General features: G+C 57.1%; 2 protein-coding genes across 2 annotated transcripts in view; both read left to right on the plus strand.

Annotated features, from left to right (window-relative positions):
- Window positions 1-7,793: 7,793 nt before the first annotated feature.
- On the plus strand, window positions 7,794-15,524 carry LOC129694554 (mediator of DNA damage checkpoint protein 1-like; the record flags this gene model as incomplete). Its single annotated transcript, XM_055631280.1, has 3 exons — window positions 7,794-7,901; window positions 10,594-12,092; window positions 12,438-15,524. Coding segments are annotated over 3 exons (4,662 nt in total), but the record flags the coding sequence as incomplete, so codon positions are not given.
- Window positions 15,525-20,629: 5,105 nt separating this feature from the next.
- stx5a (syntaxin 5A) overlaps window positions 20,630-27,320 on the plus strand; it is a 45,463-nt gene continuing 38,772 nt past the window's right edge. Inside the window, exon 1 of the mRNA XM_055631279.1 lies at window positions 20,630-20,641. The gene's annotated coding sequence lies outside the window, so the exon portion shown is untranslated. The remainder of the gene's footprint in view (window positions 20,642-27,320) is intronic.

Here is a 27,320-nt window from a genome sequence, read left to right on the forward strand (position 1 = left end):
TTAAACTTCGATCGCCGCAGCCTCGATACCTCCTCCGGAGCTGCTCGTTCCACACCCCCAGTTACCCCCTCCATTCCTATTAAATCTTCTCCCCTTCACCTTGACCTAGTCCTCCCCCTCTGGCCCCCTCCCCCTCCCCCCCTCCCTGCCCCACGTGCTCTCACCCTCAGCTCCCCTCTTCACAGATTGTGAACCTTGAGGGGGATGGGGAGATGAGAATAGGGAATCGAGGTCTGAGAGAAGAAGATGGGCGGGAGGAGTGGCGTGAAAAATAGGAGAGGGGGAGGGGGGGGAAAGTAAAAGAAGGGAAAGGTGATGAATGGGGTGGAGGAACGTGGGGGTAAGAGCAGGGGGTGGTGGATAGCGTGTGGGGTGAGGGGTGGTGGCTGAGAGTGTGGAGGGGAGGATTGGGGATAGGGGTGGTAGAACGAGAGGGTAGTAATAGAGGGGATGTGTTGTATTCAGGGGAGGGAGTGGAGAAATAGGGAGGGGGAGGTGGTGGGGGAGGGGAAACATAGACATAGAAACATAGAAATAGGTGCCGGAGTATGCATCGGCCGCTTCGCGCCTCGCACCACACCATTTAATATATCATTGATGATCACAACTCGTATCCCTTACCTCCTTCTCTCCCTACCCTGACCCCTTTAGCCACAAGGGCCCACATCTACCTCCCTCTAAATATAGCCAATGAAGTGTCCTCACTACCCTCTGTGGCAAGAGTTCCGATATTCCACACTCTCTGTGGTGAAAAAAGTTCTCCTCATCTCGGTTTTAAAGGGGTGGAGAGTGTGGGGTGGGAGAAGAGGGAGGAGAGGAGGTAGAATGAGAGAGAGAATGACAGAAGTGGGGAAGTGAAAGGGAGGAGGGTATAGGTGGTAGAGTTGGTAGCGAGAGTTGTGGGGGTGGAGTGGGGAGGAGTGGGGGTGAAGAGTCCCCAGGGGGGGTGTGTGGGGAGAGTGTATAGGGGAGTAGAGGGAGAGGGAGTGGAGAAGTGGGGGGGAGAGGTGGTGGGAGGTGGGAGGGGATTGGGGTGACACTGAGGCCCTGTCGTACAGGCAGGGACTGTGGGAGTCGCGTGGCGAGGTGAGTGAAGGTGGAGGAGTGAGGTACGATGCTCTCTGGACTCCATGGCCCGGTGGACGCCGTGCCCAAAATGAAGGCAGACATCAATCACGGCACCAGGACCCAACCGCCACAGGGAAGCGGACCGCACAGCTCCGGCCAGTGACCTCGACGCAGGCATACTGGGGGGTGTCCGTGTCACCCAGACTCTGCTGTGGATCCACAACTGTGTACTGCACCTCACCAAGTGTCTCTCTGTCTCTGCCTCTCTCTCTCGTTCTCTGTCTCTTTCTCTCTCCCTCTCGCTCCATCTTTCTATCTTTCTCCATCTCTTGCCTTCGTCCTCTCTCCCCTCCCCCTCTCTCCCCCTCTCTCCCCCCCTTCCCCCCTCCCACTCTCCCTCTCCTCCCCCCACCCCCCCTCTCCTCCCCTACCCCCGCTCTCTCCCCCACCCTCTCCCCTCCCCCCTCCCTCCCCCTCTCCCCTCCCCCTCACGCCTCTCCCCTTCTCTCCCCCCTCCCTCATCCTGCTCTCTTCCTATCTCTCCTCTCTCTCTGTCTCCCCCTCTATCCCTCTCTCTTCTCCATCATTACCCCTCTCCCCCTTTCCCCTCTCTCTCCCCCCTCCCCCTCCATCCCCTCCCCCTCTCCCCCTCCCCCTCCCCTCCCCCTTCTCCTCCCCCCCTCGCTCCCCTCTCCCTCTCCCCCTTCCCTCATCTCTCTAGCATCTCCCCCCCTCTCATATCTGTCTCCCCCTCTATCTCCTCTCTCGTTGTCATCTCCTCCCTCCATCCTCTCGCCTCTCTCTCTCCTCTCTCTCTGTCGATGGTCTATCTCCCATGCTGTCCACACCTCACCATCTGCACAGGGGGAGTGGGATGGGCAGCTCGTTCCATACACCCACCACCCTCTGTGTGGAAAAAGTTGCCCCTCAGATTCAGATTAAATCTTTTCCCCTTCACCTTGAACCCGTGTCCTCTGGTCCTCGATTCCCCTACTCTGGGCAAGAGACTCTGTGCGTCTATCCGATCTATTCCTCTCATGATTTTATACACCTCTATAAGATCACCCCAAGGAATAGAGACCCAGCCCTGCTCAACCTCTCTCCCTGTAGCTCAGACCCTCGAGTCCTGGCAACATCCTCGTAAATCTTCTCTGTACCCTTTCGAGCTTGACGACATCTCTCCTATAACACGGTGCCCAGAACTGAACACAATACTCTCAATGTGGACTCACCAACGTCTTATACAACTGCAACGTGACCTCCCTATTTCTATACCCCGTTACACAGTTCTGTACAACTTCGCCACTTCAACACTCTTAACTGATGAAGGCCAGCATGCCAAAAACCTTCTTGACCAGCCTCCCGTCTTGTGAATGAGGGAACACTGTCTCCATTGCACCAGCAGAACTGCGTATGATCAGGAAATGGAGAACCATTTTGCCAATTTCCAGACAGTAAAAAAAAAGCTGCCTTGAATTTAAACAGTCGAGGAGAACAAAAAAAAAACTGTTTCCACGTAACTTCCTTGCAGTAGTCTCTGATGAACAAACTTTGTCCGTTTCACCGCTGGTGGTCATCGAAATTGACAAACGATCCATACTCGATTAAACTATGTGATGTGCAATCTTTAGCATTTCTAGTTAGCGGTAACAAAAATTGACTCTTGGCTATTAAAAATACTTTTTTTAATCCTGTGGGGGGAAATAATTTTGTTATCTCGCTCCTAGTCCCATTTCCCCCCCTCCCAATTGACCAAATGTCTTTAGAATGTGAATTTCTATAACACAGAGAAATGTGAGGTGATGCATTTTGGAAAGTCTAACATGGACAGGACCTACACAGTGAATGGTCGGCCTCTGGGCAGCGTTGTAGAGCAGAGGGATCTAGGAGTACAGGTGCGTGGTTCCTTGAAGGTGGAGTCGCAGGTAGATAAGGTGGTCAACAAGGCTTTTGGCAATTTGGCCTTCATCAGTCAGAGTATCGAGTATAGAAGTTGGGAGGTCATGTTGCAATTGTATAAGACGTTGGTGAAACCGCATTTAGAATATTGTGTTCAGTTCTGGGCACCGTGTTATAGGAAATATATTGGAAAGGGTTCAGAGAAGATTTACGAGGATGTTGCCAGGACTAGAGGGTGTGAGCTACAGGGAGAGGTTGAGCACGGCTGGGTCTCTATTCCCTGGAGCGCAGGAGGATGAGGGGGAATCTTATAGAGGTGTACAAAATCAAGAGGGGAATAGATCAGGCAGAGCCTCTTGGCCAGAGTAGGGGAATCGAGAACCAGATCGAGAACTAGATTCAAGGTGAAGGGGAAAAGATTTAATAGGAACCTGAGGGGTAACTTTTTCACACAGAGGGTGGTGGGTGTATGGAACGAGCTGCCGGAGGAGGTAGTTGAGGCTGGGACTATCCCAACGTTTAAGAAACAGTTAGACAGGTACATGGATAGGACAGGTTTGGAGGGATGTGGACCAAACGCAGGCAGGTGGGACTAGTGTAGATGGGACATGTTGGCCGGTGTGGGGCTGAGGGCCTGTTTCCACACTGTATCTCTCTCTGTGACAAGGTTTTTGGGAACACAATGATTACATTTAGCTAGCTGGAATCATCTTTTCATCACGTCAACAATTAATCCCACGTGCCGCAGCTCCTCAAGAAACTTTGAACAGGTACATGGATAGGAACGGTTTAGATGCATAGAAAATAGCTGCAGGAGTCGGCCATTTGGCCCTTTGAGCCATGATCACGGCTGATCATCCACAATCAGCACACCGTTCCTGCTTTCTCCCCATATCCCTTGATTCCGTTAGCCCTAAGAGCTAAATCTAACTCTCTTGAAAACATCCAGTGAACCGGCCTCCACTGGCTTCTGTGACAGAGAATTCCACAGATTCACAACTCTCTGGGTGAAAACGGTTTTCCTCATCTCAGTCCTAAATGGCCGACCCCTTATTCTTAAACTGTGTGTGACCCCTGGTTCTGGGCTCCCCCAACATCGGGGGATATTGTTCCTGCATCTAGTCTGCCCAAACCCTTAATAGAAACATAGAAATTAGGTGCAGGAGTAGGCCATTCGGCCCTTCGAGCCTGCACCGCCATTCAATATGATCATGGCTTATCATCCAACTCAGTATCCCGTACCTGCCTTCTCTCCATACCCCCTGATCCCTTTAGCCACAAGGGCCACATCTAACTCCCTCTTAAATATAGCCAATGAACTGGCCTCAACTACCCTCTGTGGCAGAGAATTCCAGAGATTCACCACTCTCTGTGTGAAAAAAGTTCTCCTCATCTCGGTTTTAAATAATTTTATATGTTTCTATAATTGTCCTATCAGGGACATGACAATAACTCTCTTGAATCTTGAGATCACCTCTCATCCTTCTAAATTCCAGTGAATATCAGCCCAGTCAGTCCATTCTTTCATCATATGACAGTCCCGCCATCCCAAGAATTAACCTGGTGAACCTACGCTGGGCTCCCTCAATAGCAAAAATGTCCTTCTTCAAATTAGGAGATCAAAAACTGCACACAATACTCCAGGTGTGGTCTCACCAGGGCCTTGTACAACTGCAGAAGGACCTCCTTGCTCCTAAACTCAAATCCTCTCGCAGTGAAGGCCAACAATGCCATTAGCTTTCTTCACTGCCTGCTGTACCTGCATGCTTACTTTCAGTGACTGGTGTACAAGGACCCCCAGGTCTCGTTTAGAGGTCAAATGCAGGGAAATTGGACGAGGTTTATGACTAGGCCAATAGATCTACTAGTCCAGAAGACTGTGTGGTGTAAATCACATGTACAGATCTCAAGTTCAAGTTCAAATCCCTGTATAGGACAATGAAATTCTTGCTTTGCTTCAGCACACAGAACATAGTAGGCATTTACTACAGAACAGATCAGTGTGTCCATATACCATAATATAAATATATACACACATGGATAAATAAACTGATGAAGTGCAAATAACAGATAATGGGTCATTAATAATCAGAGTTTTGTCCGAGCCAGGTTTAATTCCTTCCATCGAACGTGTCCAAAGACAGGCAGCTCGATTTGTTACTAACACCTATGAGAGTGTCACCAGACTTCTGAATTCTCTGGGGTGAAAGGAACCCTCTCCAAGACAGACACACGTGAAGCTCACCGTTTGACCTGTTAATGTTAAATGGTCAGCTCGACATAGACTACAAGACCTACACCAAACCCAAACCAATTAGTAGCAGACGAGGGCATTCGATCCAGTTTGTGATCCCAGCTACAAAGACAGCAATTCATTCTTCCCCCGCACAATTAAAGCAGGAATAATCTCCACCCAACTATAGTTACCCAACCAGATGCAACTACATTTAAAGTAGCTCTTCCTTCCCCCAATAACCCTTTCTGGCTTAAGCCCTCCCTTCACCACCTCCCATTTTGGAGGAACAAGAAACCAAGAACAAGAATGGCTGTGGGGAAGTAGCTATTCCTGAACCTGGTCGTTGCAGTCTTCAGGCTCATGTACCATCGGGGGGAGATGAGTGTGTGGCCAGGATGGTGTGTGGGTCCTTGATGATACTGCCGGCCTTTTTGAGGCAGCGACTGCGATAAATCCCCTCGATGGAAGGAAGTTCAGAGCCGATGATGGACTGGGCACTCGGAATAACCCATATAACACACCATAGCTTGTAGCTTCGACTGTACAGCAGCAGAGACTGACTGCGCATGCTGGGCTGGGATAATATGGATAGTGTGGGAGGAGAAGATGCTTCAGATAATAAACCACTACATTGTTTAGTAAGTGAAGTAACCAATCTACATCTTTCCTTAGGAATGAAAGTGAAACATCTAAATTAAAGTGAGATATACCAATAAACACGTTACTGGGTGCAGACTGGTCAATGCAGCAACCGAAACGCTAAATAGATGTATGTGTGTGTGTGTATATATATATATGTGTGTGTGTATATATATATGTATGTATGTGTGTGTGTGTATATGTGTTGTGTGTGTATATATATATGTGTGTGTGTGTGTGTGTGTGTATATATGTGTGTGTGTGTGTGTGTGTGTGTGTGTATGTGTGTGTGTGTGTGTGTGTGTGTGTGTGTGTGTATGTGTATATGTGTGTGTGTGTGTGTGTGTGTGTGTGTGTGTGTGTATATATCTGTGTGTGTGTGTGTATATATGTGTGTGTGTGTGTATATTGTGTGTGTGTATGTATATGTGTGTGTGTGTATATGTGTGTGTGTGTACATATATATATATATATGTGTGTGTGTGTGTGTGTGTATATATGTGTGTGTGTGTATATATAAGTGTCAGGGGTTAGGGGGGAGGTAGATCAGGCATGATTCAATGGTGGGGTTGACTTGGGCCGAATGGCCTAATTCTGCTCCTTATAACCATATGACCATATAACAATTACAGCACGGAAACAGTCCATGCCGAACAAAACTGAATATAAACTTATAAACTGAAAACAAACTTGTTTTGTTTATTGTGGGTTTAACTGAGCGCTGTGTTTACTCAGCGGGTCAGGCAGCGTCTGTGGAGAATGTGGACATGTACAAAGTGCTGGAGTAACTCAGCGGGTCAGGCAGCATCTGTGGAGAAAAGTGACGGGTGACATTTCGGGTCAGGATCCTTGTTCAGGCCCCTGTGACTCCATGTCCCCCTCCATGGTCTCATCTATGTAGAGGACAGAACAACTGTGAACAAGGATCCCGAGCCCGAACGTCGCCTGTCCACGTTCTCCACAGATGCTGCCCGGCCCGCTGTGTCTACAGCACCTTGTTCAACTCAAACAGAGCTTCAGAAATGCTCACAGCTGCGCCCTCTCTCCCTCTCCCTCTCTCCTCCCTCTCCCTCTCTCTTTCCTCTCTCCTCCCTCTCCCTCTCTCCTCCCTCTCCCTCCCTCTCCTCTCCCTCTCTCTCTCCCCCTTCTCTTCTCTTCTCCCCTTTCTCTCCCTCCACTCTCCCCCTCCCTCTCTTCTCCCTCCCTCTCTCTCTCCCTCTCCCTTTCTCTCCCTCCTCTCTCCCCCTCCCTCCCTCCCTCTCTCCCCTCTCCCTCTCTCCGTCCTCTCTCCTCCCTCTCCTCTCTCCCTTTCTCTCTGTCCACTCTCCCTCTCCCTCTCTCTCTCCCCCCTCCCTCCCTTCTCCCTCTCCCTCACCCTTTCTTAAGGGGTTGGACAGGCTAGATGCAGGAAGATTGTTCCCGATGTTGGGGAAGTCCAGGACAAGGGGTCACAGCTTAAGGATAAGGGGGAAATCCTTTAAAACCGAGATGAGAAGAACATTTTTCACACAGAGAGTGGTGAATCTCTGGAACTCTCTGCCACAGAGGGTAGTCGAGGCCACAGTTCATTGGCTATATTTAAGAGGGAGTTAGATGTGGCCCTTGTGGCTAAGGGGATCAGGGGGTATGGAGAGAAGGCAGGTACGGGATACTGAGTTGGATGATCAGCCATGATCATATTGCATGGCGGTGCAGGCTCGAAGGGCCGAATGGCCTACTCCTGCACCTAATTTATATGTTTCTATGTTTCTATGTTTCTCTTCCTCCCTCTCTCTGCCTCTCCCTCCCCCCCCATTCTACTCCTCCCTTTCTCTCTCTCCCTCCATTCACTCCCTCTTTCCCTCTCTCACACCCCTCTCTCCTTCTCGTCTCCATATCTCTCCCTCTCTCCCCTCTCTCCCTCTCTCCCCCTCCCCCTTGTTACGTGCCCCGGTCTCTCCCCCGTCACAAGCGGCAGCCGGGACCCCCCGCCCCGCCCCGTCCCGGCGCCTCCGCCCCTCCCGCTGCGGCTGGAGCCACCATGGGCTGCGGCATCTCCATGAAGGACATGCCCATCGAGGTTTCTCCCCGGTGAGTGGCTCGCCTGCCCCCACCCCCCCTCCTCCTCCCCACTCCCCTCCCCCTCCCCCTGCCCTCCCTCCCTCCCTCTCCCCTCCCCCTCCCTCCCCCCCTCCCTCCCCCCCTCCCCCTCCCCTCCCCTCCACCCCCCCTCCCCTCCCTCTCCCCTCTACACCTCCCTCTGCCCCATCCCACCACCCCTTCTCTCCTCCCCTCCCCTCTCCCCCCCTCCCCTCCCTCCCCCTCTCCTCCCTCTCTCTCCCTCTCTCCCTCCCTCCCTCTCTCTCCCTCCTCCTCTCCCTCCCTCTCTCCCTCCCTCTCTCCGTGTCCTTTGTCCCTCTCCTTCACTCCCTCTCCCCCTCCCCCCCTCTCCCTCTCCCCCCCCCCCCCTCTCTCTCCCTCTCCTCTCTCCCCCCCTCCTCTCACTCCCCTCCCCTCCCCACCCTCTGCTCCACTCCCCCTCCCCTCTCATCCTCCCCCCCATTCCCCCCCTCTCCTCACCCCCCCTCCTCTCACCTCCCCTCCCCTCCACACCCTCTGCTCCACTCCTTCTCCCCCCTCTCCCTCTCCCTCTCCCTCCCTCTCCCCCTCCCCCCCCTCTCCCTCTCCCTCTCCCTCTCCCCCTCCCCCTCCTCTCTCCCCCACACCCCAAAACCGTGCACTGATCCACCCCCCCCCTTTCAAAGTCCCCCCCCCCCCCGCAATCCCCAGCGGCCCAGACAAGCGCGAACCCCCAGATCCACGCCTCCTCCGGTGAACCCCCAAACTGTCTAGTGGTCCCCACCTGCTCAGTCACCCCCCCCCCACTTGCCCCACAACAGCCCTGAACCCCAACATTCATTCAGCGACCCCCTCCCCCCCAACTACATCGCATCGCACCCCAAAACTGTGGAGAGTGTTGTTATATTGTTTAGTTTAGAGTTGAGTTTAGAGATACAGCGCGGAAACAGGCCCTTCGGCCCAGCGAGTCCGTGCCGACCAGCGATCCCCGCACACTATCACTATCTTACACACATGAGGGACAATTTTAAATGTGACACAGAAGCCAATTAACCTCTACAAAACCTGCACGTCTTTGGAGTGTGGGGGGGAAACCGGAGCCCCCGGAGAAAAAACCCACGCGGTTCACGAGGACAGAGAGGGGGGGGGGGGGGGGGGGGGGGAGAGAAGTGCCAGACCGTGGTCGGGGTCGAATCCAGGTCTCCGGCGCCGTGAGACAACAGACAATAGGTGCAGGAGTAGAGGCCATTCGGCCCTTCGAGCCAGCACCGCCATTCAATGTGATCATGGCTGATCATCCCCTATCAGTACCCCGTTCCTGCCTTCTCCCCATATCCCCTGACTCCACTATCTTTAAGAGCCCTATATAGCTCTCTCTTGAAAACATCCAGAGAACCGGCCTCCACCGCCCTCTGAGGCAGAGAATCCCACAGACTCACAACTCTCTGTGCGAAAAAAGTGTTTCCTCATCTCCGTTCTAAATGGCCGACCTCTTATTCTTAAACTGTGTGTGTGGCCCCTGGTTCTGGACTCCCCCAACATCGGGAACATGTTTCCTGCCTCTAGCGTGTCCAAGCCCTTAATAATCTTATATGTTTCAATGAGATGCCCTCTCATCCTTCTAAACTCCAGAGTGTACAAGCCCAGCCACTCCACTCTCTCAGCATATGACAGTCCCGCCATCCCGGGAATTAACCTGGTAAACCTACGCTGGGCTCCCTCAATAGCAAGAATGTCCTTCCTCAAATTAGGGGGGCAAAACTGCACACAATACTCCAGCGGCTGGGAGAATGGGGAGGAGAGGTGAAGTGTGGGGGTGGGGTGAGGGTGGGTGGGGGAATAATGGGGGTGGGGTGGGGATGGGATGGGGGGGGGGGGGGGCAGGGGGGCAGGGGGGGGGGGGTTAGGGTGAGGTGGGTGGGGGAGGGTGGAGTGGCTCTTGTCTCTGTGACTCCGCGACCCGCCGCTGCAAAAGGATTTGAGTATAGGAGCAGGGAGGTTCTACTGCAGTTGTACAGGGTCTTGGTGAGACCACACCTGGAGTATTGCGTACAGTTTTGGTCTCCAAATCTGAGGAAGGACATTATTGCCATAGTGGGAGTGCAGAGAAGGTTCACCAGACTGATTCCTGGGATGTTAGGACTGTCTTATGAAGAAAGACTGGATAGACTTGGTTTATACTCTCTAGAATTTAGGAGATTGAGAGGGGATCTTATAGAAACTTACAAAATTCTTAAGGGGTTGGACAGGCTAGATGCAGGAAGATTGCTCCCGATGTTGGGAAGTCCAGAACAAGGGGTCACAGCTTAAGGATAAAGGGGAAATCCTTTAAAACCGAGATGAGAAGAACTTTTTTCACACAGAGAGTGGTGAATCTCTGGAACTCTCTGCCACAGAGGGTAGTTGAGGCCACTTCATTGGCTTATATTTAAGAGGGAGTTAGATGTGGCCCTTGTGGCTAAGGGGATCAGAGGGTATGGAGAGAAGGCGGGTACAGGATACTGAGTTGGATGATCAGCCATGATCATATTGAATGGCGGTGCAGGCTCGAAGGGCCGAATGGCCTACTCCTGCACCTAATTTCTATGTTTCTATGTTTCTATGTTTCTAATTAACTGGCCTGGTTTCCCCCTCCCCGGGCCTGTGCAGAGATTGAACCTGGCCACGTGTGGGACGGACCGTGTGGGTTGCAGACACAGCCGGGGGTGCAGGTCTCCCGGGAGGACGAGTGCCAGGAGCCGGGGCTTGAGACGCCGGCGACATTGGAGACCAAGTCGCGGGATGGCCGCTTCCCCGACGACCCGGCGCTCGCCCTGTCCCACTGCAAGAAGCGGGAGCGCTGCGAGTCGGGGGCCGACCCGCTGATGGACCTCCACCCGCTCGAGTTGCCGCAGCAAGTCATGTGTGTCGCCCTGATGCACCTCCAGTCGTCGCCCAAGCGCGGCCGCAAGTACAAGAGCAGCGGGCGACCTCCGGCGACTGCCCACGACTCCAACCGGCCCCACCCTTCGGCGTCGGGGGCCACGACCAAGACACGACCGCCCCAGTCCTTGTCCTTGTCCCCACTGCCCGCTCCCGACCGGCCCCTGGTCGGCAAGGGGCGACCCATTGAGAGAACTGCTGGAGGACAGCGGCCGGGAACGGGGACCCGAGACCTGGAGCAAAGAGGTGGCGGCGTCTACTCAACATCTCAGCTGCCAGAGACGGGGGGAGACACACTCCCCACCAAGACTCCGCTCACCCCCCAGAGAACAGACTGCGCCCAGCCCGTCCTTGCCCAACCCAATCCCCTTACCACAGACCCGGAGAATCCCAGCCCTTCTATTCGACTTACGATGGGATCCCGGAGTTCCGACGCTCCCAACCTGCAGACCACAGATCCACAGAATCCCAGCCCCGTAACCCAGCAGAGCCCGGACTCCCACAATCCCAGCCCTGTCCCCGCACGGAAGACGCATTCCCTAAATCCCTCTCCGCCGGGAACAGCCTCCCTGGAGCCCAACGCCGCCCCTCCGCAGAGAACGGACTTCCCGAATCCCGGCGGGATGGGATCCGGGAATTCCGGCCATCCGGCTCCGCCAGCCGCGGATTCCCTCCATCCCAAAACATCCAGCCCGCCGGGAACCGAGTCCCGGGAAGGCGAGGAGACGGGGCTGGAATCCGTGGATCCCAGCGCCGCCGTTCGGCCGGGAGCGGACTCCCCCGATCCCAAATCCCACGCTCCCGAGGGAGAGACACCATCCATATATTCCCGAGCCGTCACTCCGGATGGGGGACCGGGAACACCGAATCCCGGGGCCGGGACCGCTGCTCCAGTCGGCGAGCCGGGATCCCGGGAATCTCAACCTCTCCCTCCAGAGGCGGGAAGGGAATTCCTGAATCCCGGTGCCGCCGCCGCCGTCGTCATCATCCAGGTGGGACCGGGACGGTCCGCTCCCGAACCCGTCGCTCCAGGGAAACCGGGATCCCAGCAACCGAGGGCTGTGGTCCGGGACACGGGAACGGCGTTCCGAAACCTCACGAAATTCCCGACCGTCCAAGATCTGACCCCGGTCGGCGGCTGGGAATTACCCAGAGCCAGCGGATTCGCTCTGGAGCGAGCGGCGGAATTCCAATGGGGACGCGAACTTCCCGAGATTGGAAACCGATCCCGGGATCCCACAACCGTCACCTCGCTCATCCCAGAGAGAACGTGGGAATTCCTAACTTCCAGAGCCGTGACTCCGGAGAGCGGGGCTGAAATCCCAAAGAAGAATTCCGAATCCCCAGACTCTGAATCCCACGACTCTGAATCCCATGACTCTGAATCCCAACTCTGAATCCCAAAACTCTCAATCCTGGGTCTTTAACCCACAAGACCTTGGATCCCAAGATTCTGAATCCCAAGATTCTGAACCCCTAGATTTTAAATCCAATGACTCTAAATTCCAAAACTCTCAATCCCAGGACTCCGAATCCCAAATTTCTGAATCCCAGGATTCCAAGTCTCAAGTCTCCCAATCCCACGACTCCAAGACCCAGATATCCCAATCCCAAGACTGCAAGACCCAGATATCCCAATCCCAAGACTCCAAGACCCAGATATCCCAATCCCAAGACTGCAAGACCCAGATATCCCAATCCCAAGACTGCAAGACCCAATCTCCCAACCCCAAGACTCCAAGGCCCAGATATCCCAATCCCAAGACTCCAAGACCCAGATCTCCCAATCCCAAGACTCCAAGGCCCAGATATCCCAATCCCAAGACTCCAAGACCCAAGTCTCCCAATCCCAAGACTCCAAGACCCAGATATCCCAATCCCAAGACTCCAAGACCCAAGTCTCCCAATCCCAAGACTCCAAGACCCAGATATCCCAACCCCAAGACTCCAAGACCCAGATATCCCAATCCCAAGACCCCAAGACCCAGATATCCCAATCCCAAGACTCCAAGACCCAGATATCCCAATCCCAAGACTCCAAGACCCAGATATCCCAATCCCACGACCCCAAGACCCAGATATCCCAATCCCAAGACTCCAAGACCCAGATATCCCAATCCCAAGACTCCAAGTCTCAAGTTTCCCAATCCCAAGACTCCAAGACCCAGATATCCCAATCCCACGACCCCAAGACCCAGATATCCCAATCCCAAGACTCCAAGACCCAGATATCCCAATCCCAAGACTCCAAGTCCCAAGTTTCCCAATCCCACGACCCCAAGACCCTGATATCCCAATCCCACGACTCCAAGGCCCAGATATCCCAATCCCAAGACCCTAAAACACAAGTCTCCCAATCCCAAGACTCCAAGGCCCAGATATCCCAATCCCACGACTCCAAACCCCAAGCCCCCGAGGGCCGGCGACCAGCGACTCAGCGCTCGGAAGACGTGTCGTGGGAGCGCTCCCCGTCCCTCCACGAGTCCGACGCCGACAACTCGGAAGCCACGGAGTCGGAGGCGGACTCGCAGGCGGAGTCGGAGGCGGAAGATTCCGAGGAGCCAGAGGGGGACGAGTCAACGTCGGCCAGCCCGGAGGAGGCGTGTGAGTCCCGCATGTCCAAGTCCATCACCCCGGACTCGCAGAGCTCAGAGGCGCTGGAATCCGAGGAGTCGGAAGGGCAGGACCGGGAGCCGCTGTCCATGGAGGGGTCCCCTGAACCCCAAGAGTGCGGGGGACTAGACCTGGAGAGCGGCCCGTCATCTCCCCCCAACAGCCCAGAATACGGGGACGAACCCCAAATATCAGAGCCGGCCACCGAACCCCAAATATCTCAACTCCCCCCGTGTCCGCTCCCGGTACTGGAACCCCCAGAGCTTGTGACACCCCCAAACTCCGCCAGCGGACCCCACAAACCAGACCCCCTCTCTGCCGCACCCCAACACGTACAACCACCCCGCCACCAGAGAGGCGAACCCCCCGAATTCAACCTCATCCCGACCCATCGCAGCGGGGCCGAACCCCCAAATCTGGACCTTCTGCCAGCAGAACAAGGGGCCGAACCCCCAAAGTTAGTCTCTGCAACGCCAGGGACCGTACCCCAGAAATCAGACCCTCTGGAAGCTGATCGAGGAGCTGAACCCCAACATTTAGACACTCTCCCGACAGAACAAGGGGCCGAACCCCCAAATCTGGACCCTCTCTCGACAGAACAAGGGGCCGAACCCCCAAAGTTAGTCCCTGCAACGCCAGGGACCGTACCCCAGAAATCAGGCCCTCTGGAAGCTGATCGAGGAGCTGAACCCCAACATTTAGACCCTCTCCCGACAGAACAAGGGGGGGATGAACCCCCAGAATTAGTCCCTGCAACGCCAGGGGCCGTACCCCAGATATCAGATTCTCTTGATACAGATCGGGGAGCCGAACCCCAACATTTAGACCCGCTCCCGACAGAACAAGGGGGGGCTGAACCCCCAGAATTGGGCCGTGCAGAATCGGGAAGCGTACCCCAAGAGTCAGATCCCGGAGCAGCCGAACCCCAATTATTCGACCTTCCCGCCGCCGTGCATTGTACTGAACCCCCAAAAGGAACGGAACCCCAGAAATCTGACCCGGTCTCTACGAAACTAGTGTGTGATCCCCAGAAGTCGGCACCCCCTGAATCTGAACCCCTCTACGCGGCGGGAGTGTCTGAACCCCAACATTTGGGCGCTGGCCTGGTGGAGCCAGTGACTGCAACATCCAACCTGCCGCCTGTGCAACAAAGGGGGGTCGAACCCCCAAATGTTGCCCCTCCCCCAACAACGCCAGAGGCCGAACCCCGAAAATCTGGGGGCGCCCCCGAGGGGGGAGGGGCCGTACCCCGAAAATCAGAGCGAGCGGTCGAAACCCAAACTTTGGGCCCTCTGGCAGCAGAGTCAGAGTCGGGGGGAGGGGGTGCACCCCAAGATGTTGCCCCAGGGGGAGATGGTACAGGGGGAACCCCGAAATCAGGGCCGTTCGCAGCAAGGGGGGGAACTGAACCCCAAAGTCTTGAAGACCCGGAACCGGCCTCTAGAGAATTGGAGGATCTATCGTCGAATGTTTCTCCTTCCCCCGTACCCCGAAATCCTGGGGGGTCCGACCTGGAGCCGGAGGACGGCGTTCCCGAACCCCAAGATCCGGAATGGGAAGCCCTCTCTCCAAGCGGATCCCAGCAGTGTGAGCTTGCACCCCGAGCAAGAGAGGAAGAGAGTGAACCCCCAGAGCCTCTCCCCGCCCAGGGAGAGAGAACTGAACCCCAAGAACGTGAGCCCCTCCATACAGAGGAAGGGCCTGAACCCCAGGGTCCAGAGCCGGGTGAACCCCGGGATCCAGAGCCGGCATCTCCGGGGAACGGGGCCCAACCCCTCTCTACAGGGAGACCGACTGAACCCCCAAACGCTGACCTCCAGGGGGATGCAGATGAGCCCCGGTATCCGGCAGCAACCGAACCCCAACATTCTGTGCCCCTCTCTCAGGGGGAGGAGGAGGACGAGCAGCCGAGATCTGAGCTCGCCCCGATGGAGGGGGCGAGTGAACCCCCCAAATTGGAGCCACTCTCCGCCAAGAGGGCAATAGAACCCCCCAAATCCAAACACCCCCTGCGCAAGGAGACCCTGTACCCCATGTCCCCAATCCCTTCCCACTAGACCCTCGACCACTGGTGTTGTACCCCCCCTCACACCCCCCCCCCCCCCCACACCCTCTACCCCCTACCCCCCACACCCCCCTCCCCCCCACCTCCCAAAGTCCATCCCATCCCAAGAATTACTCCTAGCCCTGATCTATATTGGAGGTTAGATCAGCTCCGAACCTCTTCCTGAAGTCCGGAATACCAATTCCTCTCCCCTTGGATCAGAGGAACCTCCAGAAACAGGGAGAGGGAATAATATTATCCCACCAACACCCCCTCCCCCCCCAACTAGGGACTTTGTAGACTTAAGTTGTAGATTGCCAAATTGCCTCAACATCTCTCAGCGATGTACATGGGGCTTGAGGAGGCCATCGTTGATGAGTTATATCGAGGGAATGGTCGAGGTTTGGTTCCCTGGGGTCCTCCGGAAGGGGGTGGTGGGGGGAGAGAGGAGAGGAGAGAGAGAGAGGGAGAGAGAGAGAGAGGATGGAGGTAGGGAGAGGAGAGAGAGAGGGAGAGGATTTGACAGAAGATAGAGAGAATCACGAGAGAGAGAGAGAGAGATGGAGAGAGAGAGAGATGGGGAGAGGGGGGAGAGAGAGATAGAGAGAGGGGAGGAGAGAGAGGAGAGAGAGGGAGAGAGAGAGAGAGAGAGGGAGAGAGTGGGAGGGAGAGGGAGGGAGAGATGGAGAGAGAAAGGGAGGGAGGAGGAGAGAGAGAGAGGGAGAGAGATGGAGAGAGAGAGAGAGAGAGAGAGGGAGAGGGGAGGGGAGAGGGGGGAGAGAGAGAGGGGGGTGACAAGAGAGGTCAGACAAGGGGAAGGAAGGGTTTGAGAGAGGAGAGAGAGAGGAGAGAAAGAGGAGAAGAGGAGAGAGAGAGGGAAATGAGAGGGAATAGGGGAGTGAGAGGAGAGGGAAGGGAGAGAGGAGAGAGGAGAGAGGCAGAGAGAGATGGGGGTGAGAGAGGGGGAGATGGAGGAGAAGAGAGGGAGGAGAGAGAGGCAGAGAGAGAGAGGGGGGAGGGAGTGTTGAGCGAGAGGGGGAGAGGAGAGGGAGAGGAACGGCGAGCTGGAGAGAGGGAGAGAGAGAGAGGAGAGAGAGGAGAGAGAGAGTGGGAGAGCGCGGGGAGAGCGAGAGATTGAGAGAGAGAGGGGAGAGAGAGAGAGGAGAGGAGAGAGAAGAGAGAGAGGAGAGAGAGAGAGGGGAGAGAGAGAGAGAGGACAAGAGAGAGAGAGAAGGAGGAGAGAGGGAGAGAGAGAGAGAGAGGAGAGAGAGGAGAGGGAGGAGAGAGGAAGGGGAGAGGAGAGAGAGAGAGAAGAGAGTTACAGGAGACCACAAAGACTCGAGAAGAAGCAGGAAAGAAGCCCTGTTCTCCCATCCCAACCTCCCCCCTCCCCCTCCCCCTCCCCCTCCCCCCTCCCCCCTCCCCGCTAAACCTCTGCTCATTCTGGTCACTAACAAACTGTGGAGCGATGTCTGGCACTTGTGAGCTTCTGTACAATAAAATCTCTTGCCTCGATCAAAATCACTGTGTCCTCCACATCCGGAAACCAGGCCCTTCGGCCCATCGAGTCCGCGCCGACCAGCGACCCCCGCACACTAACACTATCCTGCACACACACACACACACTCACTAATAATAATAATAATAAATTTTATTTATGGGCGCCTTTCAAGAGTCTCAAGGACACCTTACAAAAATTTAGCAGGTAGAGGAAAAACATGTAAGGGGAATGAAATAAATAGTAGAGACATGACTAGTACACAAAGTAAAGACAGAATTCAATACAAAACACAATATGAGGCAATTCATGCACAGATGAAAAGGGAGGGGGATGTGGGGCTAAGGATAGGCAGAGGTGAAGAGATGGGTCTTGAGGGGGGACTGGAAGATGGTGAGGGACACGGAATTGCGGATCAGTTGGGGGAGGGAGTTCCAGAGCCTGGGAGCTGCCCTGGAGAAGGCTCTGTCCCCAAAACTACGGAGGTTGGACTTGTGGATGGAGAGGAGACCAGCTGATGTGGATCTGAGGGACCGTGAGGGTTGGTAGGAGGAGAGGAGGTCAGTGAGATATGGGGGGGGCCAGATGGTGGAGGGCTTTGTAGGTGAGGACCAGGATTTTGTAGGTGATCCGGTGGGAGATGGAAAGCCAGTGAAGTTGTTTGAGGACTGGAGTGATGTGATGCCAGGATTTGGTGTGGGTGATGAGTTGGGCGGCTGCGTTCTGGACCAGTTGGAGTCGGTTGATGTAGGTGGAGCTGATGCCAAGGAGAAGTGAGTTGCAATAGTCCAGACGGGAGGAGATGAAGGCATGGATGAGTCTTTCAGCAGCGGGGCGGTGTGAGAGAGGGTGTGAGTTTGGTGATGTTGCGGAGATGAAAGAAGGGGGTTTTAATGACATGGCGGATGTGAGGCTCAAGGGAGAGGGTGGAATCAAAGATCACACCAAGGTTGCGGGCCTGGGGAGATGGGGAGACAGTGGTGCCGTCGATGGTGAGAGTGGGGTTATTGGAGGGGCCTGAGCTACAGGGAGAGTAGCTTATTGGAGGGGCCTGAGCTACAGGGAGAGGTTGAGCAGGGCTGGGGGGGGGTCTCTATTCCCTGGAACGCAGGGAGGATGAGGGGCGATTTTATAGAGGTGTCCCACAAAATCATGAGAGGGATAGATCGGGTAGATCGGAGTAGGAGTCTCTTGCAAAAAGTCGGGGAATCAGAAATCGAGGGGGAGAGAACAGGTGGGTTCAAGGTGAAGGAAGGGGGAAAGACTAATAGGAACCTGACTACAGGGAAATTTTTCACACAGCTGGGGGTGTATTGGAATGAGCTGCAGGAGAGAAGGAGTGGCGGCTGGGACATATCCCAACGTTTGAGAAAACAGTTAAACAGGTACATGGATAGGACAGGTAGACAAAAGTGCTGAAGAAACTCAGCGGGTGCAGCAGCATCTATGGAGCGAAGGAGATAGGTGACGTTTCGGGCCGAAACCCTTCTTCAGACTGATAGGGTAGGACAGGTTTGGAGGGATCTGGACCAAACGCGGGCAGGTGGGACATGTTGGGCGGTGTGGGCAGGTTAAAATCACCCCTCATCCTCCTGCGCTCCAAGGAATAGAGAACAAACCTCTCCCTGTAGCTCACACCCTCGAGTCTCCTTGTCTCCATCACTCTGTGTCTATATTAGCAATGCTATCACAACCCTGAATCAGTTTCTCCCACCCCCCCCTTCCTCCCCCCCTTCCCTGGCACCCACTCTCTCCTCCCCTCTCATCCCCCTCTTCCCCCACTCCTCCCCCTCCCCCTCCCCCTCTCCCCCTCCCCCCCCCCCTCTATTCCCTCCCCCCTTCCAAGGAATGCTTCCCCCTCCCCCTCTTTCCCCCACTCGGTTCCCTCCCCCTCTTCCCCCTCTCCCCCCCCCCTCCTCCCCCTCTATATTAGCCCATCTTCTCCCCACTCCTCCCCCATCCCCTCTCCCCCACTCCTCCCCCTCCCCCTCCTCCCCACTCTCCTCCCCCTCCTCCTCTCCCCCCACTCCTCCCCTCTTCCCCCCACTCCTCCCCCTCCCCTTCTCCCCCACTCCTCCCCCTCTCTCCCCACTCCTCCCCCTCTCCCCCCACTCCTCCCCCTCTCCCCCTCTTCCCCCACCCCTCCCCCTCTTCCCCCTCTTCCCCCCCACCCCCCCCTTGCCCTCTTCCCCCACCCCTCCCCCTCTCCCCCACCCTCCCCCTTCCCCCATCCCCCCCCCCCCCCCTCTCCCTCTCCCCCCCTCTCTCCCCCTCCCCCCCCTCTCCCCCTCTCCCTCTCCCTCTCCCCCTCCCCCTCTTCCCCCACCCCTCCCTCCCCCCCGCCCCTTACCCATCCTCCCCCCCCCCCCCCCCCCACCCCTCCCCCTCTCCCCTCTCCCCTCTTCCCCCCCCTCCCCTCTCCCCCTCCCCCTCTTCCCCACCCCCTCCCCCTCCCCTCTCCCCCTCTTCCCCCACTCCTCCCCTCTCCCCTCTCCCCCTCTCTCCCCCCCCTCCCCCTCCCCCCCTCCCTCCCTCCCCCTCTCCCCCCCCCCCTCCCCCTTCCCCCACTCCTCCCCCTCCCCTCTTCCCCCTCCCCCTCTTCCCCCCACTCCTCCCCCTCCCCCCTCTTCCCCCTCCCCCTTCCCCCACTCCTCCCCCTCTTCCCCCATCTTCCCCCACTCCTCCCCCTCCCCCCTCCCCCCCTCCCCTCTCCCCCCCTCTCCTTTCCCCTACCCCCACTCCCCCCCTCCCCCTCTTCCCCCCTCTTCCCCCACTCCTCCCCCTCCCCTCTCCCCCCCTCTCCCCCCCACTCCTCCCCCTCCCTCTTTCCCCACTCCTCCCCCTCCCCCCTCCCCCCCCTCCTCCTCTCTCTCATCCCCTTCCCCACCAGGATGGGCGGGTGTGTCTCTTTAAATACTAGCCACGCCCACTCTGGTGCCCAGCTGGGCGGGAGGGGCGGGGCTTTGCTGCGGGCCGGCGATGCGCATGCGCCAGGTGATGGGGAGGGGGCGGGGGCGGGGCTTGAGCTCGGGTTCGCGACGCGCAAGCGCTGGGGGGGGGGCGGGGCCCGACATACGTCAGGGAGGGCGGGTCCGTTGCCGGGAGGGGCGGGGCTTGAGTTTGGTGTCGTGGGGCCGGCATACGTCAGGGAGGGGCGGGGCTGGCGCCGGGAGGGCGGGGCTGGCGCCGGGCGGGCGGGGGCTGGCGCCGGGAGAGGCGGGGCCGGCACACGTCAGGGGGGGGGAGGGGCTGGCGCCGGGAGGGGGGGGGCTGGGCGCAGGAGGGGCGGGGCTTGAGTTCGGGTTCGCGACGGGAAACGCGCTGAGAGGGCGGGGCCGGCGGGACACACGTCAGGGGGGCGGGGCCGGCGCCGGGAGGGCGGGGCCGGACACGTCAGGGGGGGCGGGGGCTGGCGCCGGGAGGTGGGGACGTGGCAGTCACGTGGTGCGCGGTGCTGGCTGACGCCGCCAGTCGCCGGGCTGGAGCGGAGGCGGGGAGGACGGACTGACGGAGGGAGACGCGTCCGTGTCGCTGAGGAGACGGTCCGGCTTCAAGGCGGCGGCGAGAAGAACAGAGCGGCAGCGATCGGGGAACGGACTCCGAGCTCCCCGGGCGGCGAGAGCGAGAGCGAGAGAGAGAGAGCGAGGGGGAGGGGGAGGGGCGGGTAAGTCTCTCAGTTGCTTTCCATCAACCGGACCGGGGGGGGGGGGGGGGGAGGGCGACGGCGGGGGTGATTGACAACACGCTCGGCCAATGGACGGCCGTCTCTCACCTCCAGGCGGCCAATCGGCCCGCGGCAAGCGGGGTGAGCCCGCCCCCTTCGACCCAGGATTTAGGGGGTGCGCCACCCGATCTGGCAGCTCCATCACCTGGGGGAGGGGGAGGGGGGGGGGAGGAGAGGGATGGGGGAGGGGGTGTGGAGGGGGATGGGGAGGGGAACAAGAGAGAGGGGATGGGGAGGGGGGTGTGGAGAGGGATGGGGAGGGGATGGGGGACTGGGGAGTGGGGAGGGGGGGGGGGGGTGTGAGGAGAGGGAGGGGGGGGGGGGGTGGAGAAAGGGGGGGGTGGGGGGGTGTGGAGAAGGAGGGGGGTGGGGGGTGGGTGAGGGGGAGAAGAGGGGTGTGGGAGAGGGAGGGGGATGGGGGGGATGGAGAGGGGGTTGTGGAGAGGGATGGGGAGGGGGGGGGGGGGAGGGGGGGGGGGGGGTGGGGGGGGGGGGGGGAGGGGGGGGGTGGGGGGGGGGGAGAGGGGGGTGGGGGGGTTGGGAGAGGGATGGGGGAGGGGGGTGTGGGAGGGGGGGGAGGGGGTGTGGAGAGGGATGGGGAGGGGGGGTTGAGAGAGGTGGGAGAGGGGATGGGGAGGGGGTGTGGTGAGGGGGGGGGGGTGTGGAGAGGGATGGGGAGGGGGGGTGGGATGGGAGAGGGATGGGGAGGGGGTGAGGAGAGGGAGGGAGGGGGGAGGAGGGATGGGAGAGGGGGGTGAGGGGGGGAGGATGGGGAGGGGGGGTGGAGAGGGATGGGGAGGGGGGGGGTGGAGGGGTGGGGGGATGGGGGGGTGTGGAGGGGGATGGGGGGGTGGGGGGGGGTGTAGAGGGATGGGGAGGGGGTGTGGAGAGGGATGGGGAGGGGGTGTGTGTAGAGGGATGGGGAGAGGATGGGGGATGGGGAGGGGGGGGGGGGTGGGAGAGGGAGGGGAGGGGGGGTGTGGAGGGGGGGATGGGGAGGGGGGTGGGGGGGGGGATGGGGAGGGGGTGTGGAGGGGATGGGGAGAGGGGGTGTGTAGAGGGATGGGGATGGGGGGTGTGGTGGAGGGATGGGGAGGGGGGGGTGTGGAGAGAGGGAAAGGATGGGGGAGAGGGGGGTGGTAGAGGGAGGGGGGAGGGGGGTGTGGATGGGGGAGGGGGAGAGGGGGGGGTGGAGGGGGATGGGGAGGGGGTGTGGAGAGGGATGGGGAGGGGGGTGTGGAGAGGGATGGGGAGGGGGGTGTGGAGATGGGGATGGGGAGGGGGGTGGATGGGGAGGGGGAGGGGGGAGGGGGGGTGTGTAGAGGGATGGGGAGGGGGTGTGGAGAGGGAGGGGGGAGGGGGTGTGGAGAGGGATGGGAGGGGGGGGTGGAGAGGGGGGGGAGGGGGTGGAGAGGGATGGGGAGGGGGTGTGGATGGGGAGGGGGTGGGAGGGGGGGTGTGGAGAGGGGGATGGGGAGGGGTGTGTGAGAGGGATGGGGGGGGGGGGTGTGGAGAGGGGGGAGGGGAGGGGGTGTGGAGAGGGATGGGGATGGGGTGGGGGAGTGGGGGGGTGTGGGAGGGTGGAGAGGGGGGGGTGGAGAGGGGAGGGGGAGGGGGGGGTGGGGAGAGGGAGGGGGTGTTGAGAGGGTGGGGAGGGGGGGTGTGGAGAGGGAAAGGGGAGGGGGGGTGTGGAGAGGGATGGGGAGGGGGGGTGGGGGGGAGGGAAGGGGTGGGAGAGGGATGGGGGGGGTGGGTGTGGAGGGGGGGGGGGAGGGGGGTGGAGGGGGTTGTGGAGGGGGATGGGGGGAGGGGGTGGGGAGAGGGATGGGGAGGGGGTGTGGGAGAGATGGTTGTGGAGGGGGAGGGGGATGGGGAGGGGGGGGGGGGGAGAGGAGGGATGGGGAGGGGGTGTGGAGAGATGGTTGTGGGGGGGGGGAGGGGGATGGGGGAGGGGGTGTGTGGAGGAGGGGGATGGGGAGGGGGTGTGGAGGGGGATGGGGAGGGGGGAGGGGGAGGGGATGGGGAGGGGTGTGGGAGGGATGGGGGGGAGGGGGTGTGGAGGGGGAGGGGGGGGGGGGTGGAGAGGGGGATGGGATGGGGGGGGGTGGGATGGGGAGGGGGGGGAGGGGGTGGGGGGGGTGTGGAGGGGGGAGAGGGATGGGGAGGGGTGTGGAGAGGGGAGGGGGGGTGTGGGGATGGGGGGGGAAGGGGTGTGTGGAGGGGGTGTGGAGGGGGATGGGGATGGGGGGTTAGAGGGGGGTGGGGGAGAGGGGGTAGAGGGATGGGGAGGGGGGTGTAGAGGGGGGGGGGGAGGGGGTGTGGAGAGGGATGGGGAGGGGGTGTGGAGAGGGATGGGGAGGGGGGGTGTGGAGAGGGATGTGGAGGGGGTGTGGAGAGGGGATGGGAGGGGAGAGGGTGTGTAGAGGGATGGGGAGGGGGTGGTGGAGGGATGGGGAGGGGGGTGTAGAGGGATGGGGAGGGGGGTGTGGAGAGGAGGGGGGTGGGGAGGGGGTGTGTGGAGAGGGATGGGGAGGGGGGTGTGGAGAGATGGTTGTGGAGAGGGGATGGGGAGGGGGTGGGGAGAGGGGGTTGTGGAGAGGGATGGGGAGGGGGGGTGGGGAGGGGGTGTGGGGATGGGGAGGGGGTGTGGAGAGGGATGGGGAGGTGGTGTGGAGGGGGATGGGGGGGGGGGTGTGGAGAGATGGTTGTGGAGAGGGATGGGGAGGGGGTGTGGAGAGATGGGTGTGGAGAGGGATGGGGAGGGGGGTGGGGAGATGGTTGTGGAGAGGGATGGGGAGGGGGTGTGGATGGGGAGGGGGGTGTGGAGAGGGATGGGGAGGTGGTGTGGAGGGGGATGGGGGAGGGGGTGTGGAGAGATGGTTGTGGAGAGGGATGGGGAGGGGGTGTGGATGGGGAGGGGTGTGGAGAGGGATGGGGAGGGGGTGTGGAGGGGGATGGGGAGGGGGTGTGGATGGGGAGGGGGTGTGGAGAGGGATGGGGAGGGGGGTGTGGAGAGGGAAGGGGTGTGGAGAGGGATGGGGGGGGGGGGGTGGGAGAGGGAGGGGGGTGTGGAGAGATGGTTGTGGAGAGGGATGGGGAGGGGGTGTGGAGAGGGATGGGGAGGGGTTGTGGAGAGGGAGGGGGATGGGGAAGGGGTGTGGAGCGGGAGGAAGAAAAAGCAGCCAACACATAATCAAGGAGGTAGACTGAAGAAGGGTCTCGATCCAAAACGTCGCCCATTCCTTCTCTCCAGAGCTGCTGTCTGTCCTGCTGAGTTACTCCAGCTGTTTGTGTCTATATTTGCTGTAAACCAGCATCTACAGTGCCTTCATTCTTACTCCATAATTAAGGACCACTCACACCCCGTGGGGGAGTAGGTAGCCAAGTTTGAAAGCTGGTCCTTTTTCACATGGTTCTTCACTGTTGTCAGTTATGTCAAGATGTATGAAAATGGATCCCAAACCGAAATGTCACCCATCCATGTTCTCCAGAGGTGCTGCCTGACTTGTTCAATTTAGTTTAGTTTAGAGATACAGCGCGGATAAAGGCTGTTCAGCCCACCGATTCCATGCCTTGTACTTTAAAAAAAAAAGCTGCACTTTCTCTGTAGCTGCGACACTGTATTAATATTCATAGGTTCATAAATCATAGGAGCAGAGGTAGACCATTGAATCTACTCTGCCATTCAATCATCGCTCATCAATGGGTCTGAAGAAGGGTCTCGACCCGAAACGTCACCTATTCCTTCGCTCCATAGATGCTGTCTCACCTGCAGTTTCTCCAGCATTTTTGTCTACCTCTGATTTTTTCCAGCATCTGCAGTTCTTTCTTAATCATTGCTGATCTATCTTTCCGTCTCAACCTCATTCTCCTGCCTTCTCCCCAAAGCTTTGACACCCGTACTAATCAAGAACCAAGTACTGATCAAGATTTTCACTTTGTGTACTTCCTGATGTACTCGCTCGCGTAAGATAGGAATCTTGACTGGTTAGTACGTAAAACAAAACTATATCTCGGTATGCGTGGCAATTATAAACCTATACTAAACTGGGGAATTCCATCGCACACACCGTAAAGCACAGCCTTATCATTCCCTCCCATCCGATATCCTGGTCCTGCTGTCTAGGACCTGACAGTCAGTAGTTTAGTTTAGAGATACAGCATGGAAACAGGCCCTTCGGCCCATCGAGTCCACACCAACCAGCGATCCCCGCGCACTGTCACTATCCCACTTGGGTACACTAGGGACAATTTGCAATTTTAACCAAAGCCAATTAACCTACAAACTTGCACATCTTTGTGAGGAAACCGGAGCATCCGGAAAAAACCCCACAGTCACACACAGGGAGAACGTACAAACTACGAACAGACAGCACCCATAGTCAGGATTGAATCGGGGTCTGTGGCACAGCGAGGCAGCAACTCTAGCATTGCACCACTGTGCCACACAGTAGTGAGGCCAAAATAATTTAGAGGGACATGGGCCAAACTAGACGGCTTGATCGTAATCATGTATAGTCAAGACAGTTTATTGTCATGTGTCCCAGATAGGACAATTAAATTCTTGCTTGCTACAGCACAACATAATATAGTAGGCATAGATACAGAACAGATCAGTGTGTCTATATAGCATAGAATATATATATATACACGCATAAATAAACAGATAAAGTGCAATAGGATGTTATAGTTCAGAGTTTGTTTGAAGTTGTGTTTAATAGTCTGATGGCTGTGGGGAAGTAGCTATTCCTGAACCTGGATGTTGCAGATTTCAGTCTCCTGTACCTTCTACCTGATGGCAGTGGGGAGATGAGTGTGTGGCCAGGATGGTGTGGGTCCTTGATGAAGCTGCCAGCATTTCTGCTGACTGGTTAGCATGCAAGAAAATCTTTTCACTGTACTTTGGTTCACGTGACAATAAGAAACTAAAACGAAACTAAACATGGGCAAGTGAGACTTCTATAGATGGGATATCTTGATCAGCATGGACCAGTTGGGCTGAAGGGCCTGATTCCATGCTGTATCACTAATAATGTCACACGCCTTCCTGACCTCTCTCTAAGTGAATATGTAAATTTCTATCTGCCTTCGTGTCAATTGTCTTTGTATGTTCCCTGTACCTATACAGCAACTCAGAAGTCAAGAATATTTAATTGTTATTTGTACTTGCCACGACAGAAGTTGTGGGGAAACCTGATAGAAGTGTATAAAATTACAAGAGGATAAATAATCACAAGCTTTTCCCATGAGGGGAAATGTCAAAGACTAGAGGGCATACGTTTAAGGGAAATTGGGCAAAGTTTATAAAGATGTGTATGTAAGTAAGTAAGTAAATTTTACTCGCGTTGAAACTAAAGTGCTTTACATAGAAGAGATAATTAAGTTTCCGTACATCCATAGAAAAAGAAAAAAAAAGAAAAATGACACAACGCATTATAGAATTCAACATGAACGTCCCCCCACAACAGAATCAACATTTTCCACTGTGGGGAAAGGCACCAGAAAGTTCAGTCTCTGTGATCACCCGAGGTCGGGGCCTATTTGTGGTCTCCGCAGCCAGTCGGATGTTTACAGGCCCTCTGTGTGGGGTGATTTTTTACACAGAGGGTTGTGAGTGCTGGAATGCCAGACTGTGGATGGTGGTGGAGACCACACCTGGAGTATTGTGTGCAGTTTCGGTCTCCAAATTTGAGGAAGGACTTTCTTGCTATTGAGGGAGTGCAGTGTAGGTTCACCAGGTTAATTCCCGGGATGGCGGGACTGTCATATGTTGAGAGAATGGAGCGGCTGGGCTTGTGTACTCTGGAATTTAGAAGAATGAGATTAGTTGGCCCTCTGTAAATCACCCCGACTGTGTAGGGAGTGGATGAGAAAGTGGGATAACATAGAACTTTTGTGTGAACGGGTGATCGATGGTCAGCCTGGACTTGGTGGGCTGAAGGGCTGTTTCCGTGCTGCATCTTTCAATCATTAGTGTATAAAATCAGGAGGGGCGTGTACACTCTGGAGTTTAGAAGGATGAGAGGGAATCTTATTGAAACATATAAGATTATTAAGGGTCTGGACACGCTAGAGGCAGGAAAAATGTTCCCGATGTTGGGGGAGTCCAGAACCAGGGGCCACAGTTTAAGAATAAGGGGTAAGCCATTTAGAATAGAGATGAGGGAACACTTTTTCCACACAGAGTTGTGAGTCTGGAATTCTCTGCCTCAGAGGGCAGTGAAGGCCGGTTCTCTGGATACTTTCAAGAAAGAGCTAGTAGGGCTCTTAAAGATAGCGGAGTCAGGGAATATGGGGAGAAGGCAGGAACGGGGTACTGATTGCGGATGATCAGCCATGATCACATTGAATGGCGGTGCTGGCTCGAAGGGCCGAATGGCAGACTCCTGCACCTTTTGCCTATTGATAGTGAGATTTAAGAGACTAGTGGATAGGCACGTAGATATGAAGAGATACGGATTGTGCGCAGGCAGATTAGAGTCGGTGTCATGTCCGGCAAAGACATTGTGTGCCGAAGGGCCTGTTCCCGTGCTGTACATGTCGAACATGGAACAATGAAGCAGCAGCATAACAGCTCTGTAAACTCAGCGGTTATGGCAGCAACTGTGGAGAGAAATAG

Source organism: Leucoraja erinacea, unplaced genomic scaffold (genome assembly GCF_028641065.1).
Source record: "Leucoraja erinacea ecotype New England unplaced genomic scaffold, Leri_hhj_1 Leri_705S, whole genome shotgun sequence".
NCBI lineage: Eukaryota > Metazoa > Chordata > Chondrichthyes > Rajiformes > Rajidae > Leucoraja > Leucoraja erinaceus.